General features: G+C 40.7%; 1 protein-coding gene across 2 annotated transcripts in view; it reads left to right on the forward strand.

Annotated features, from left to right (window-relative positions):
- Window positions 1–14,657, forward strand: part of LOC138761736 (cysteine sulfinic acid decarboxylase-like) — a 64,017-nt gene that overhangs the window by 17,846 nt on the left and 31,514 nt on the right. The window contains exons 3-6 of one of the 2 annotated variants that reach the window (XM_069934390.1): window positions 416–542; window positions 1,727–1,817; window positions 3,320–3,426; window positions 4,977–5,092. In XM_069934390.1, coding sequence (XP_069790491.1) covers window positions 416–542; window positions 1,727–1,817; window positions 3,320–3,426; window positions 4,977–5,092 — 441 coding nt within the window. Of the gene's footprint in view, window positions 1–415; window positions 543–1,726; window positions 1,818–3,319; window positions 3,427–4,171; window positions 4,193–4,976; window positions 5,093–14,657 lie in introns of those variants that run through there. The other variant, XM_069934391.1, reaches the window with a different exon arrangement.

Raw genomic sequence — 14,657 nt, forward strand, 5'->3', positions numbered from 1 at the left:
ATCTTAAATAAAGCTCAAAGAATTGTTCCATGCAGTACACAGTATGCCTGACAGACTACCATTAAGGAGTTACAGTATCATCAAAATCAGGGCTGGTAGGCTGGGAAATTGCTTCTTCCTGGAGGCTGTGACATTGATGAACAGTATCCTGTAATTGAGTAAATCATTCCAAAATATTTATAGATATTTATTTTAAATTATAACTTTATGATTATGTGATTATTAGATACTGTGTGTATGCCCTGTGATTTGGAGAAACCCTGTTTCATCTGGTTGTGTGTGTGTGTGTGTGTGTGTGTGTGTGTGTGTGTGTGTGTGTGTGTGTGTGTGTGTGTGTGTGTGTGTGTGTGTGTGTGTGTGTGTGTATATATTTATATATTTATTTATTTATTGCCACCTCTTGGTTTGCCTCTAGGTCTGTGATTGGAAGGAACCTGACGAATTGCGGGCTCTTCTTGATCTTGATTTGATCGACGATGCTGAATCCCATGAGAAGCTGCTGGAGCGGTGCCAAGCTGTCATCCGATACAGCGTCAAAACTAGTAGGTGCTCTTATTGGTCATATTGTATCCTGATTGAACAGTTTCTGGAAACGTCGCATTGATCTGTCTAAATATTTTCCTACTGGAGGAAGCATAGGTTTTATAGTCCAAATCTGCCCCTCTGAAAACTTTCCATACTTCTGACCCACTATATTTGTTTCCTCTTGATATCATGTTGATAAATGGCCAAAAACGAATTCAGGTTGTGATTCACCAGACCTTCAAGAGGTTGGGGGGGGGGTGTTTCTGTTTTCTTGCCAGGATAATGTGGTTGCTGGGTGGGAGGATGAGATTTCGTCCATGAACTGCAACAGTCTTGATGGGTCAGCTGGTCTTTCTGTCCTCGTGCGTTCTGGAATGATCATTCACAGGATGAGGCAGCTTATCCACAACTGTCTTGTGGTGAATCTCGTTCCAGATAAGAATCTGTTTCCACTGATGATCCAGGCAGCAGGTTGCAGGCTGTAACAATCTGCTGTGCCCTTGGGTGATCTCTTCTTCCACCAATGGAAGTCCCTTTTTGTTATTAAACCTGTTTATTGATTGAACAACCCGATTGAATCTTCTCTCAAACTTCTCTGCTATGAGGGGAAGCAGCCCCAGATACTTTGGACCCTTATCTCAGCTCGACAATCCAGTAAATCTTGTCTGCACTGTCGAAAAGATCGACATCCTTCCTAATGTTGGATCTATAGCCCAACTCATCACTTATAATTTATTATAACTTCCTTGCTTTTTATTCTTTCTATATTAATGATGTATTTTCAGCCTGTCTGTATCCTTTTCACCAGCCATTCTCAAAATTTTTTTTTTGGCTTCGGACTCTGCTCAAAGTTTATGGGCCCCCTTCCTTGTGAAGCAATCAAGTTTAGTTGGTTTCTTCTGTACTTCAACCAAATAGATAAAAAGCATAAAAATATTTTGATTTAAATCCCTGTCCCACTCCCATCCCTTGAATGTGCTGTGGGCCACAGAGGTGGTGTATTGAAAATGGCTGCTCGCACTGTTTTCTGCCCATTAATCTTTTCCAAGTTCTGTACCATTTGCCCTGTGTACACACATGCAGATGATTAATATGTATCTGAAGAATAGTTAGTGGTTCGTGTTCTCACCCTCTCTTCCTCTCACAAAAGAACTGCCTCCTCCCAAATGCTGAACTGTACCACTTGTTCTTCCCTCTCCAGTTCACCCACGATTCTACAACCAACAGTTTGCAGGGCTGGATCATCACTCCTTAGTTGGCCGTTACATCACCGAGACACTGAATACCACCCAGTGAGTAGCACTTACTGATTATCCAGTCCACTGTGTGTGGCTTGCAGCTCCATGGCAGAAGTGGGAATGCAAGCAAATGATTTTCTGAACTGTTTAGAAATTTGTGATAAAGCAGACACTGTGATCAGAGCTGCTGAGCCTCTCTTGCTCAAAATAGGTGTCAGTCAGGCTTAGATCTCCAATGGTTTACCTCCTCTTTGGTTTTTCATAGCATTAAATGTGAACACTGTTGTTGGCTATACGTGGCACAGAGGGGAAATGTATTTTGCAAAGTGGTTTCTTCTGGAAGTTACTGATGCATTACCAATCTTACCAAGCTTTTTGAGAAGGGTGCCTGGAAAGTTGATGAAGGCAAGGCTGTGGATGTTGTCGACATAGATTTTAGTGAGACCTTTGACGAGATCTCACGTGGGAGGTTAGTCAAGAAAGTTCTGTCGCTCAGTCATCACGATGAAGTCATAAATTGGATTGGACATTGGCTTTGCAGTAGAGGACAGAGAGTGGCAGTAGATGACTACCTTTTTCACTGGAGGCCTGTGACTCGTAGTGTGCCTCAGGGATCATGCTGGGTCCATTGCTGTTTGTCATCTATATCAGCGATCTGGTTCAAATGTATTAAATTGGATCAGCAAGTTTTCAGATGACACCATGTTTGGAGGTGTTGACAGTGAGGAAGGTTTTCAAAGCTTATAGTGGGGTCCGCATCAGCTAGATAAATGGGTGGTAAAATGGCAGATGGAACTTAATGCGGACAAGGGTGAGGTGTTGCGCATTGGGAAGACTAACCAAAGTAGGGCACTTAGCAGTGAAATTGAACAGAGGGATAATTCCCTGAAAGTAGAGTTACAGTTAAATAGGGCCATAAAGAGACCTTTCGGCATATTTGGACTTCAAAGTATTGAGTATCAGAATTGGAATATTATAGTGAAGTTGTACAAGACGTTGGTAGGGCTAAATTTGGAATATTGTGTGCAGTTTTGGTCACCTCCCAACAAGTAGGATATTAATGTGATTGAAAGACTGCAGAGAAGATTTACAGGGATGTTGCTGGGATCAGGAACTGAGTTATAGGAAAAGGTTAAATAAGTGAGAACTTTATTCCCTGAAATGTTGGAAAATGTGGAGAGATTTGATGGAGGTGGATAAAATGTTGAAGGGGCAGAGGGAGGGGTAAATGTAAGAATTACCAGCTGTAGTTTAAGGGTAAAAGGTGAAAATTTCAAAAGGAACATGAAGGGAACTCCCTCACATATTTGGATGTGACTTGTTTGAACAAAACAGTAATCAGTTATTTTTGCTTGCATGTGGTCGTGCTCTAGGCATCCCTTCCCATTGCACCTCCACCCCTCTCCCTGCCGATTGCCTGCTCTTTGAGCTTCCCACTTGTTTCTGCATGTCCCGATTTCCCTGAGACCCCAACTGAGCCCACCGTGCTCATTCCCTCCTTCCCTGCCTTCCGCACACTAACTGACCTTCTCTTTCTGTCTTCCCTTGGGCCTCAGAGTCACCTACGAGGTGGCCCCAGTTTTTGTGCTGATGGAGGAGGTGGTGCTGCAGAAACTCTGTGAGTTGATTGGGTGGCGAAACTGCGATGGACTGTTTTCCCCAGGTTGGTGCCATGACCCAGGTCTAAAGTTAGACTAGAGACTTCAAATCCTGCTCTAGTTGCAGGCCTCTGTTACAGAATGTTCACGTTGTTGGCTATCTCTCTGGAACAATCCAGCATTTGGAGGATCAGGCCTCAGGCACCATAACAGGTGCCAGCTTGAAGGGCAAGTAGTCTTTGTGTTCTGAGGTGCTGTATGCTCCAAATTGCCCACATTCTCTGCTCTGTCCCATTACTCAGCATATTGATGATTCAGAATTGGACTCCGTGGTGTGAAAATTATTTTCTAATCTAATTTAAAAAAAATTTAGACATCCAGCACAGTAACAGGCCCTTCCAGCCCACGAGCCTGTACCTCCCAAATACATCCAATTAACCTGCAATCTCCCATAAAATTTGAAGGGTGAAAGGAAACCGGAGCACCCGGAGATATCCCATATAGACATGGGAAGCATATACAAGCTCCTTGTAGATCGTGCCAAATTTAAACCTGGGTTGTTGGTGCTGAAATAGCGTTGCTCTAACTGCTACCCCTTCTCCTGCCAGGCAAGTTATGCCCGGTGAACTAATTCAAGTTTAAGCAGAGAGGATTTACAAAGACGTTGCCGGATTTTGAGGAGTTGAGTTCCAGGGAAAGGTTTGAATTTTATTCCCTGGAACATTGGAGAATGATGGGAGATTTGATAAGGGATATATAAAATAAATGTTTTTTTCCCTCCACTAAGGTTAAGTAATTCAAGAACTAGAGGACATGAATTAAGGGTGAAAGGTGAGACATACAAGAGGAACAGGGGGTGGGGGGGGGGCAGGGAAAAACTTTACATAATTTGTGAGAGTGTGGAAAGAGCTGTCAGCTGAAGTGGTGAATGTGGGCTCAGTTTTGACATCGAAGAAAAATTTGGAGAGGTTCATGGGCGGGAGGGGTATGAAGGGCTATGGCTGGATGCAAGTTATTGGAACTAGGCAGAGTAACAGTTCAGCAGAGATGGGCCAAAGGGCCCCTTTCTGTGATGCAGTGTTCCATTGTTCTATGGTTCCCTGCCTGCCTATTTTTGTTTATACCTGATGAAGGGGCCAGGCCCAAAATGTTGGTCACCCTTTACTTCCTGTGGATGCTTCATGATTCGACAGAAAGGTGGAGAGGGTCGTGTGGTGATATGTAATTGCACCACTAGGTCACCAGGAGCCATCCTGGTGACCTTGTATATAAAGCAGTCCAGAGCTACAGTCTAGCCTTCCAGGTTTGTCTTACAGAGAGACAAGACCTCTTAGTGTACATATTAGTTTATTAAAGCTGTCTTGTACTCGCACTGCTGGTGTGGTTATTGTTGATACAGGTCGAGGGCAGCTCTCTGATAGCAGAAGGAAGGAAGGGAAGGGGGTGGGGAGCTGGAGGAAGAGAAACAGTTCTGAGAGCAGAAGGAATGGAAAGGGGTTCTGAAAGGAGTACACAAATCTCACCAAAGTTGTGCACGTCTATTTGTGCAACATTGAAATGCAGCTGGAGCTGAGGATGAACTTCTGATGTTAATGTGTGACTTCCCTGTTTTCAGGAGGCTCCATGTCCAATATGTATGCTATGCATGTGGCTAGGTACAAGCTTTTCCCAGAAATAAAAAGACAAGGCCTGTGGACAATTCCACAACTGGCAATCTTTGCCTCTGAGGAGGTGAGTTCCCATGGGGATGTTTCAAAACCTACATAGAGCACAGAATATGACACCACAGTACAGGCCCTTCACCCCATGATGTTGTGCCGACCTATGTAAAGCTATTTATCAATCTAATTCTCCCCCTCGCACACCCCCAGTCCTCTACTTTTCTTACATCCATGTACCAATCTTAGCGTCTTTTGAATGTCCCTATAATAAAAGCCTCCACCACTTCAGCAATGATTTCCAGGTACCCACCCCATTCTGAGTGAAAATCCCAACTTTCCCTAAAATTTTCCTACACTTAAATAGATGTCCTCTGGTATATGCTATTGTCACCCCAGGAAAACAGTGTTGGCTCTCTACCTGATCCAGGGCCCTTATTTATGATCTTGCATACTTCTATTAAGTCACCTCTCATCCTTTGTTGCTCCAAAGAGAAAAGACTTAGCTCTGTCAATCTGCTTCCTACAAGATGTTCTCCAATATAGGCAACATCCTGGTTGATCTTCCCTGCACCCTCTCCAAAACAATTACATCCTTCCTGTCATGAGGCATCCAAAATTGAATGTAATACTTTGGTCCACTAAGATTTTTTGAGAGCTGCAACATTACTTCATGGCTTTTCAATTCAATCCCCCAACTACTGAAGGCGTCTTTTTAACTACCCCATCAACTTACGGCATCAACCTCGTCTATGGACCTGAATCCCAAGAACTCTTTGTTCCTTCACATTGCTTTATTTTAATATTTTATTTTTTAAAAAAAATATACATAATAAAAATTTACAATATCACGACATATTAAACTTTTTTCTTACAAACAACAACACACAAAACAGTCCCTCCCTCCCGCCGCCCATCCATATATATATATCTGCACACTGTCATAGCTTACATATCTTTTAAATATATAGAATACAATTGGGGAAACTACATTTAAATATATATAATAGTTGCATTTATAGTACTTTTTTTATTACTGTATTTGGGACCCTATGTGATCTAGTTATGGCTGCCAGATCTTTACAAAAGTGTCATATTTATTCTTTAAATTATGTGATTTTTTTTTTTCCCATACATATACAGCTGTTCATTTCTGCAGTCCGTCGTGGTATAAGTAGAGGGGAGTCAGACTTCCAAGTGATTGCGATACATTTTTTTTTGCTACAGCCAGTATTATTTTTATAAATGAGATTTGATATTTATTCAATTTGTTGCTTATTTCCATAAAATTACCTAGTAGATAGAGATCTGGGTCACACGTGAAAGCCACTCCTGTTATCCTGGTTAATTTTTCTGTGATGTCTTACCAAAATGGCCACACCTTCATACACTTAACATGTAGAAAAGTTCCTGTCTCAGTCCCACATCTGAAACACATCTCTGATATTTCTGCTTTTGATCTATGTAATTTCTGTGGGGTAAGATATAATTGGTGTAGAAAATTATACTGAACCATTCCATATCTTGCATTTATAATTGATGTCATGCTGTCCTTACACCAATCTGACCAGGTTCTTTTTGAAATTACCACACCCAAGTTTGACTCTCTTGACCTTTGTAATCCTGGTTTTGCACTTTTGCTCTGGAGAGCATAGTATATTTCTGTTATAAATTTGGGTGTATTCCCTATCCAGAACGTATGTTCAGTTTCACTAATTTCAGGTGGGGTCAACATTGGTCCCCATCTTTCTCTTAAGAACGATCTAAGCTGGAGAAACCAAAAAAAGGTCTCATTGGCCACTCCATATTTGTGTTTAATTGTTTGAAGGACATGAGTTCCTTCCATGTAGCAGTCTTGAATATATCTTATATCTTTGTCATATCTTATTAAAATGTGTCATCGGCAATAGCACATTTTTATAGTAGTGCTTTTATTGATATCCCTACTTTATTCTAATACATTCATTAATTTCTTGCCATGTTCTGATCATGTGTATTAGTATGGGATTATCTGCCTTTTTTCTAGTGATTTTACACTCCGTTTATAGATAAAAATCCTTTGTTTTCCCTCTCCTCCATGAATAAATTCCCATCTGAATCCAAGAGTGGGGTTGTCTTCAATGAAGAAGGCTGCAAGAAATCTTGCCTGTGCAGTGAAGTAGTATTTTTTTTAAATCTGGAAATCTAGCCCATAGTCCCATGTCAAATTTTCCAGTGCGATTCTTGGTACCTTATTATTCCATAGGAACTGTCTAATATGATTGTTTAGTAGTTTAAAGATGTTTGTAGATAACAGGATAGACAGCGATTGAAAAAGATACTGCATTCTTGGCATTACTTCCGTTTTGATGCAATTAACCCTTTCCACTAGAGTAATCGGCGGGTCTTTCCATTTCTGCAGGTCCCTTTCTATCTTCCCAAGAAGAGGGACATAACAATTTACAAAATTTGTACAAATTAAATTATCAGTTCCTATTCCAAGATATTTTATTCCATCCATCTTCCATTTAAATTTACTTCCTTTTTGGTATCTTTCATTTTCCAAATTTTTAATGATGTTGCCTCCCTTTTGTCCTTATTTATTTTATAACCAGATATTCTTCTGTAATTTTTCTAGTATTCCTTGTAATTTTTCCAAAGATTTAACCGTCTGTGATAGGTATAGCAGCACATAGTCAGCAAATAGACTAATTTTATGTTCCTCTTGTCCAACTTTGAAGCCCTTTTTATCCGGATCCCCTCTTATTGTCTCTGCCAGCGGTTCAATCACTAAAACAAAAAGCGCTAGGTGCAAGGGGAATCCCTTTCTACTCAATCTACTCAAGGGGAACACTGCTGACATCTGATTATTGGTTATAATTTTAGCTTGCCGTTTATAGTATATAGTTTTTATCCAATTTATAAATGTTGTGCATGTAATAATTTTGGTAAATATTGTCCTAACCTATTAGCCAATGCTTTTGCTCGTATCTTGTAATCAGCATTTAATAGGGATATATGACAAAGTTCCTAATGGTTTTTTTTGGTATTATTGTAATAATCACAGTTGAGAATGATTCTGGGAGGATCTGTGTTTCTACTGCTTGGCCCAGAACATCTATTAACAGGGTCAATAATAATTCTTTAAATTGTCTGTTAAACGGGTGGAAATCTATCCTGTAGGGAACTGTTAGGTCTGCTTTGTTCGAGAATGAGTGAGTCAGACACCAGACTGAGTCGAAATCAAGGTTCTTTATTACCGGATTGTAACACTTGCAACTAACAGTGTTAGTTGGAGAAGGCGCATTCTCCCGATATCAGCAAGTGGTGTTTTTTTTTATACCTCAGGACACGCACTTAGTAAATTATCATACCATTACATTATCCAATGAATAAGCTGTTGCTACCCTTCTCTGTTAGTCTGCTGCACATCATCTTGTTATTGCTGTCATGATAATGAATATGTATGAGATGTACCGGAAGTCACGTGGTATGAGAGAGAGATAAGAGCACAAGCAGGAGAACAAAGAAAACTGGAAAATAAAGACACTGAGGAGTTTACCTGATAAAACTTGTGTTCGATGTTTTATTAACTTCACATTTCGGGCCACAAATGTGTCATTGGCGACGAGGATGAAAGAAGCTTGAAGAAAATTAAAGACTAAAGAAGATTACAGAGGATTAAAGAGAACTTCAAGATGATAAGAATTTTCTCTTTGACTCAGTACTTTTGGGGCTGGAATATTTCCTCATGGCTGGGGCAGACGGTGACTTTCTAACACATAGTGGAATTGCTCATTTTGACCCAACGGGTAATGCAAGCACTGTAAGTGTGAAGTGGAAGGCATGGCTGGAAGAATTTGAATCCTATGCCGACAGTCGTGGCCTATTTCTAGATACCGGTACGGTTGAACAAAAAGGAGGGCGTTACTTCTTTTCACTGCTGGACCCGCAGTTCGGGAAACATTTAAGACACTTTTGAATACTAGAAGAAAGGATGAGTACCGGAAAGCGGTAGATGCATTAAATGCACACTATGTAGTGACACCGAATGCTACATTTCAACGCCATTTGTTTCGGAGAACGAGACAAGAAGATGGCCAGACAATTGCTCAGTACGTGACGAGACTACGCCAGCTAGCTGTTGGATGCAATTACATGCCAGCTGATTTGGACAACCAATTATTGGATCAAGTCGTACAGCACTGCAGATCAGATAAACTCAGAAGACGTCTACTGGAAAGAGGGAGTGAGTTGGAACTCACCGATGCTTTAGCCATTGCTGCTGCATTAGAGGCTGTTGAAGGGCAATTTCATACCATGACCCTGAAAGACAACTCAAGACAGCAAATTAAGAGGCTCTCACATCGCCATAACCAGCCAAGATATACGTCGACACAGGACGTGGAGTGTTATCGATGTGGAAACCGATGTCACTTTGGAAAAGACCCATATTGCCCGGCCAAAGGCAAAGTTTGCAGAAAGTATGGAGGTAAGGACCACTTTGCAAAGAAGTGCAAAAGCAAGTCCAATGCAGACCAGAAGAGGAAGAGTACAACTTCCAAAGGCAAAGCCTGGGGGAAAGGAAAGTATCCTGGAAAGAAAGATACCATTCGCCAGATAGATGATGACGATGATGATGCCCAGGAGGGACAGAGGTGTTACCAATTTACGTTGAATGAAGTACATCATGAGAAGGTCCCAGTGATTATTGGTGGAGTGACAGTGCAGGTCATTGTAGACTCAGGCAGTGACAGTAATGTGATTGATCGACATTTATGGGAGAAGTTGAAAAGGAAAAAGATCATCTGTACCTCAAAGAAGTGTTCCAAGAAACTGTATCCATACACAGCAACCAAGCCATTGCAGACCATTGGATGTTTTACTGCAACTGTTGAAGCTGGAGATAAGTACACCGAAGCAGAGTTTATGGTCATAGAAGAGAGGGGAGAACCATTGTTGAGTAGAAGAGACCTGGCAATACTTCATATTGGAGCTTGTGTCAATTCAATTCAGACATACGAGGATATGAAGCAAGAATTCCCCGCAGTCTTCCAAGGAGTAGGAAAGCTGAAAGGTCGACAATTGAAGCTAGCGGTAGATGAAACGGTCAAACCCAAGGCACAACCAATGCGCCGAACTCCGTTTGGACTTCGTGGGAAAGTCGAAGCCAAAATTAAAGAATTGATCGAACAAGACATTATTGAACCAGTGGAACATTCGACACAATGGGTCAGTCCCGTAGTGATTGTGCCCAAACCAAAGGGTGACATAAGACTATGTGTTGACATGAGAATGGCCAATGAAGCTATATTTAGAGAATGACACCCTATACCAACAGTGGAGGAAATACTTCAAGAACTAACTACCAGCAAGGTATTCTCAAAAATTGATATGAAATGGGGCTATAATCAATTAGAGCTAGATCCAGGTTCCCGAGATGTAACAACATTTGTGACTCACTGTGGATTGTATCGTTACAAGAGACTATCAGTTGGAATTAATGCAGCTTCAGAGATCTACCAGTATGAAATCCATCGAGTGATTCAAGGCATTCCTGGAGTTGCCAACATTTCTGACGACATCATAGTCCATGCACCAACGAAGGAACAGCATGACAAACGGTTGAGGCGTGTACTATCTAGACTACAGGAGGCAGGCCTTACCGTGAATGGAAACAAGTGCCAGTTCGGTGTGTCAGAAATGGACTTCATGGGACACAGACTTACATGGGAAGGACTAAACCCTGCAGAGGCCAAGGTGAAAGCTATTGCAGAGGCACGTGCACCTCAGAACGCAACAGAGGTGAGGAGTTTCCTGGGATTGGTCAATTTTTGTGCAAAGTTCATTCCTAATTTCGCTACAGTGGCAGAACCTTTAAGGAAACTAACCAGGAAAGGTGTACCTTTTCATTTTGGATCTGAGCAGAAGAAAGCATTCACAGCGCTGAAGCAAAGCCTGACAGATGCAAAAACTCTTGGATATTACGATCCGGCGGCATCAACCAAAGTCATAGCGGATGCCAGCCCGGTTGGTTTAGCAGCCGTGTTGGTCCAGATGCATGATGGAGGACCGAGAATCATTGCCTATGCCAGCAGATCGTTATCAGATGTGGAAAGAAGATACTCTCAGACAGAGAAAGAAGCACTTGGACTTGTATGGGCCTGTGAGAGGTTCCATGCATATTTATACAGCATTGAATTTGAACTCGTCACAGATCATAAGCCATTAGAGGTGATCTATGCACCTAGATCCAAACCATGTGCCAGAATAGAGAGATAGGTTCTCAGACTACAACCCTACAAATATAAAGTAATCCACATTGCAGGGAAAGCAAACATTGCAGATCCGCTGTCCAGATTGGTGAAGGATGGTGGTCCACAATCCAAGTCAGAATTGGGAACAGAAACAGAGAGCTTTGTACGCTTCGTAGCTATTCAGTCGACACCGAAAGCTGTGACTACGAAGGAAGTCGAGAGAGAATCCGAACGTGATCCAGAACTCATGGAAGTAAGAGAATGCATATAGAGTGGACAATGGGACAAATGTACTCACAAGGCTTGCATTCCCATTAGAGACGAACTTTGTTGCATCGGACAGTGTGTATTAAGAGGTTGCAGATTGGTGATACCGCAAAGATTGAGACCGAACGTCGTATCCTTAGCGCATGAAGGACACCTCGGTATTGTTGGTACCAAGAAAAACCTCAGGACCAAGGTATGGTGGCCAGGTTGTGATAAAGACGCAGAGAAATTTGTTAAAACTTGTCACGGATGTCAAATCACAAGTAGGAGTAATCCGCCAGAACCGATCCGGAGTATGCAACTCCCGACAGGACCATGGATCGACGTAGCTGTTGATTTTCTTGGACCTTTACCGACGGGTGAATCAATTATGATAGTGATAGATTACTACAGCAGATACTATGAGTACGTGGTGTTGAAGTCCACAACTACTGAAAAAACAATACAAGCATTAGCAGAGATATTCGCAAGATATGGATTACCTGTTACATTATACTCTGACAATGGTCCACAATTCATTTCAGAGACATTTGCGGAATACATGAGGACCACAGGTATCCACCATCATAAAGTAACTCCGAAATGGCCGCAAGCCAACGGAGAAGTAGAGAGACAAAATCAGTCCATTGAAAAACGATTGAGGATTGCACACGCAGAAGGACAAAATTGGCGAGAAGCATTGCTATCTTATGTGGCTGTCTATCGAGCAACGCCTCATGCAACCTCTGGAAAAAGTCCTGCAGAAGCATTTTTTGGGAGAAAAATCCGCACAAAAATGCCAGAAATAAAGAAAATCCGAGACGACCAGGAGATGAGGGACCACGATGCTGAAAAGAAAGGTACAGCAAAGCTGTACACAGATTCGAAACGTGGAGCCAAGTACTCAGACATCATGCCAGGAGATAATGTTCTAGTGAGGCATGAAACTGGTGGTAAGCTTGACACACCTTATTACCATCAACCCTATACTGTCATATCCAGAAGTGGCAGTATGGTGACAGTCAAGTCTCCGACTGGAGTCCTGTATACGAGAAATGTATCAGGTGTAAAAAGGTACCAGTCCAGAGATACATCGAGTGAAAAGGTTGAAAGGCCAATACGAGATGCTGAAACTGAGAGACCTGATGATGTTCCAGAGGCAGTTACCAGCACTCTTGATGAAGTGACTTGAGCGCCAGAAACACCCGAAGCCGTGGCGAGCAGTATTTTCGACGCTGAGAGTGAACAACCGAGAAGCGACGACAATATCGCAGGCAGGCCGAAACGAAACCGGAAAGCGCCCAAACGATACGAAGACTTTGTGCCATAGTTTTAATAAGAACTTTGGGACAGTATTTTAATCTTATATCATAAAGTGCATGTATGAGTGCTGTAAGAAGTAAATTTTATGTAGTTGAGTTATAGTATTACCATTAGTTACGATGTTTGTAGGTTTCCGAGGGATATTGGTAAGTGAAGGTAAAGTTTATTTCTGATTAAAGGAGGGATGTCATGATAATGAATATGTATGAGATGTACCGGAAGTCACGTGGTATGAAAGAGAGATAAGAGCACAAGCAGGAGAACAAAGAAAACTGGAAAATAAAGACACTGAGGAGTTTACCTGATAAAACTTGTGTTCGATGTTTTATTAACTTCACATTTCGGGCCACAAATGTGACAATTGCCACACTTATCTTGAGCGTACAAGGTCACACCTGCATCCTGTTACTCCTTAGTACTGGGTGACTCCTTCTCCGGTCCCAACTCATGATGTTTTTACCTTACAGAACCCAGGGCAGTTTCAATTTATTCCCTTGTAAAGGGAGTGTCTAGTTCTTTCTTCTAGTTTTTGAAGTTCAATGTTTGAAAAAAAATTCTTCCATTTTGTTCTAGTAATTTTGATTTGTATAATTTTGTGTGATATTATCTAGGGTATCTATCTTTTATACCATTTATCATTCTTGATAACTCCTCTTCTTTAATCTGCCAAGATAAAACTTTGTGTCCGTTCACCTAACTCATAGTATTTTTATTTAGTTTTTAATAGTTTTTTCAGTTCTATATGTTTGTATTGTATTATATCTTAGCTTTTTATTTTCCAGTAACCTGTATTCTTTTTGTAGCCCTGTTCTTTGATTTTTTTTTCTAATTCTATAATATCTTTCTCCAAACTATTTACTTCTGCCAGATATTCTCTCTTAATGTTCTTTATATAGATATAATTTGTTCCCTCAAATATGCTTTGAGTGTATCCCATATCAAAAAAATTATTGTTAGTAGACAGCTGATTTGTTTCACAAAATATTTATATCTTTCTCTTTATAAACTCAAGGGAGTCTGTTCTCTTAAGTAGTGTGGTATTAAGACGCCATCTGTATACATTTTCATGCTTTTGCATTATTGCAATAGTTAATATTAATGATGAGTGGTCTGATAGAAACCTCGCTGGGTATTCTGTTTTTATCACTCTACTTTTTAATTGGGTAGACATTTAAAAATAAGTCACTCCTAGTATATGAATCGTGCACCCTTGAGTAAAAGCAGTAGTCTCTCTCTGTGAGATTTAATTGCCTCCATGTATTGATAAGATTTAGATCCTTCATATGTGAAATTGTGGTTTTTGCTGCTTTCACCCTCAGTAATATTCTTGCAGATTTATCTGTATTGGGTTCAAGCAGAAATTAAAAACTCCTCCAACCAGTATATTTTGTCTTCCTTCTGCTGTTTTTAAGAAGAAATCCTTCATAAAAGCTTTCATCATAATTTTGAGCAAAAACATTCATAAATGTCTATGCTTCTCCATAAATTTTACCATGTGCCATTACATAACTTATGGCTTGATCAATCAGTGTCTTTTATTAATACTGGTGTATTTTTGCTTTTGAACCAAAGGAGGATGATATTATTTGTCCTACCCATCTTTTTAATTTATCATGTTCCAATTTGGTAAGATGTGTTTTCTGCAAAAGGATTATATTAGCTTTTAATTTCTTTAGGTATGCAAAGACCCTTTTCCTCTTCACCCCCTCCCCCCTTTATCCCATTAATATTAAGACTAATAAACTTTAGTGTTTTATCCATACCATTTTTCAACAAATATTGTATAACAATAAAATCTTTCTAATTTTTTACAAAAAATACTGTAACATTTCC

The sequence above is a fragment of the Narcine bancroftii genome, chromosome 4 (genome assembly GCF_036971445.1).
Source record: "Narcine bancroftii isolate sNarBan1 chromosome 4, sNarBan1.hap1, whole genome shotgun sequence".
Taxonomy (NCBI): domain Eukaryota; kingdom Metazoa; phylum Chordata; class Chondrichthyes; order Torpediniformes; family Narcinidae; genus Narcine; species Narcine bancroftii.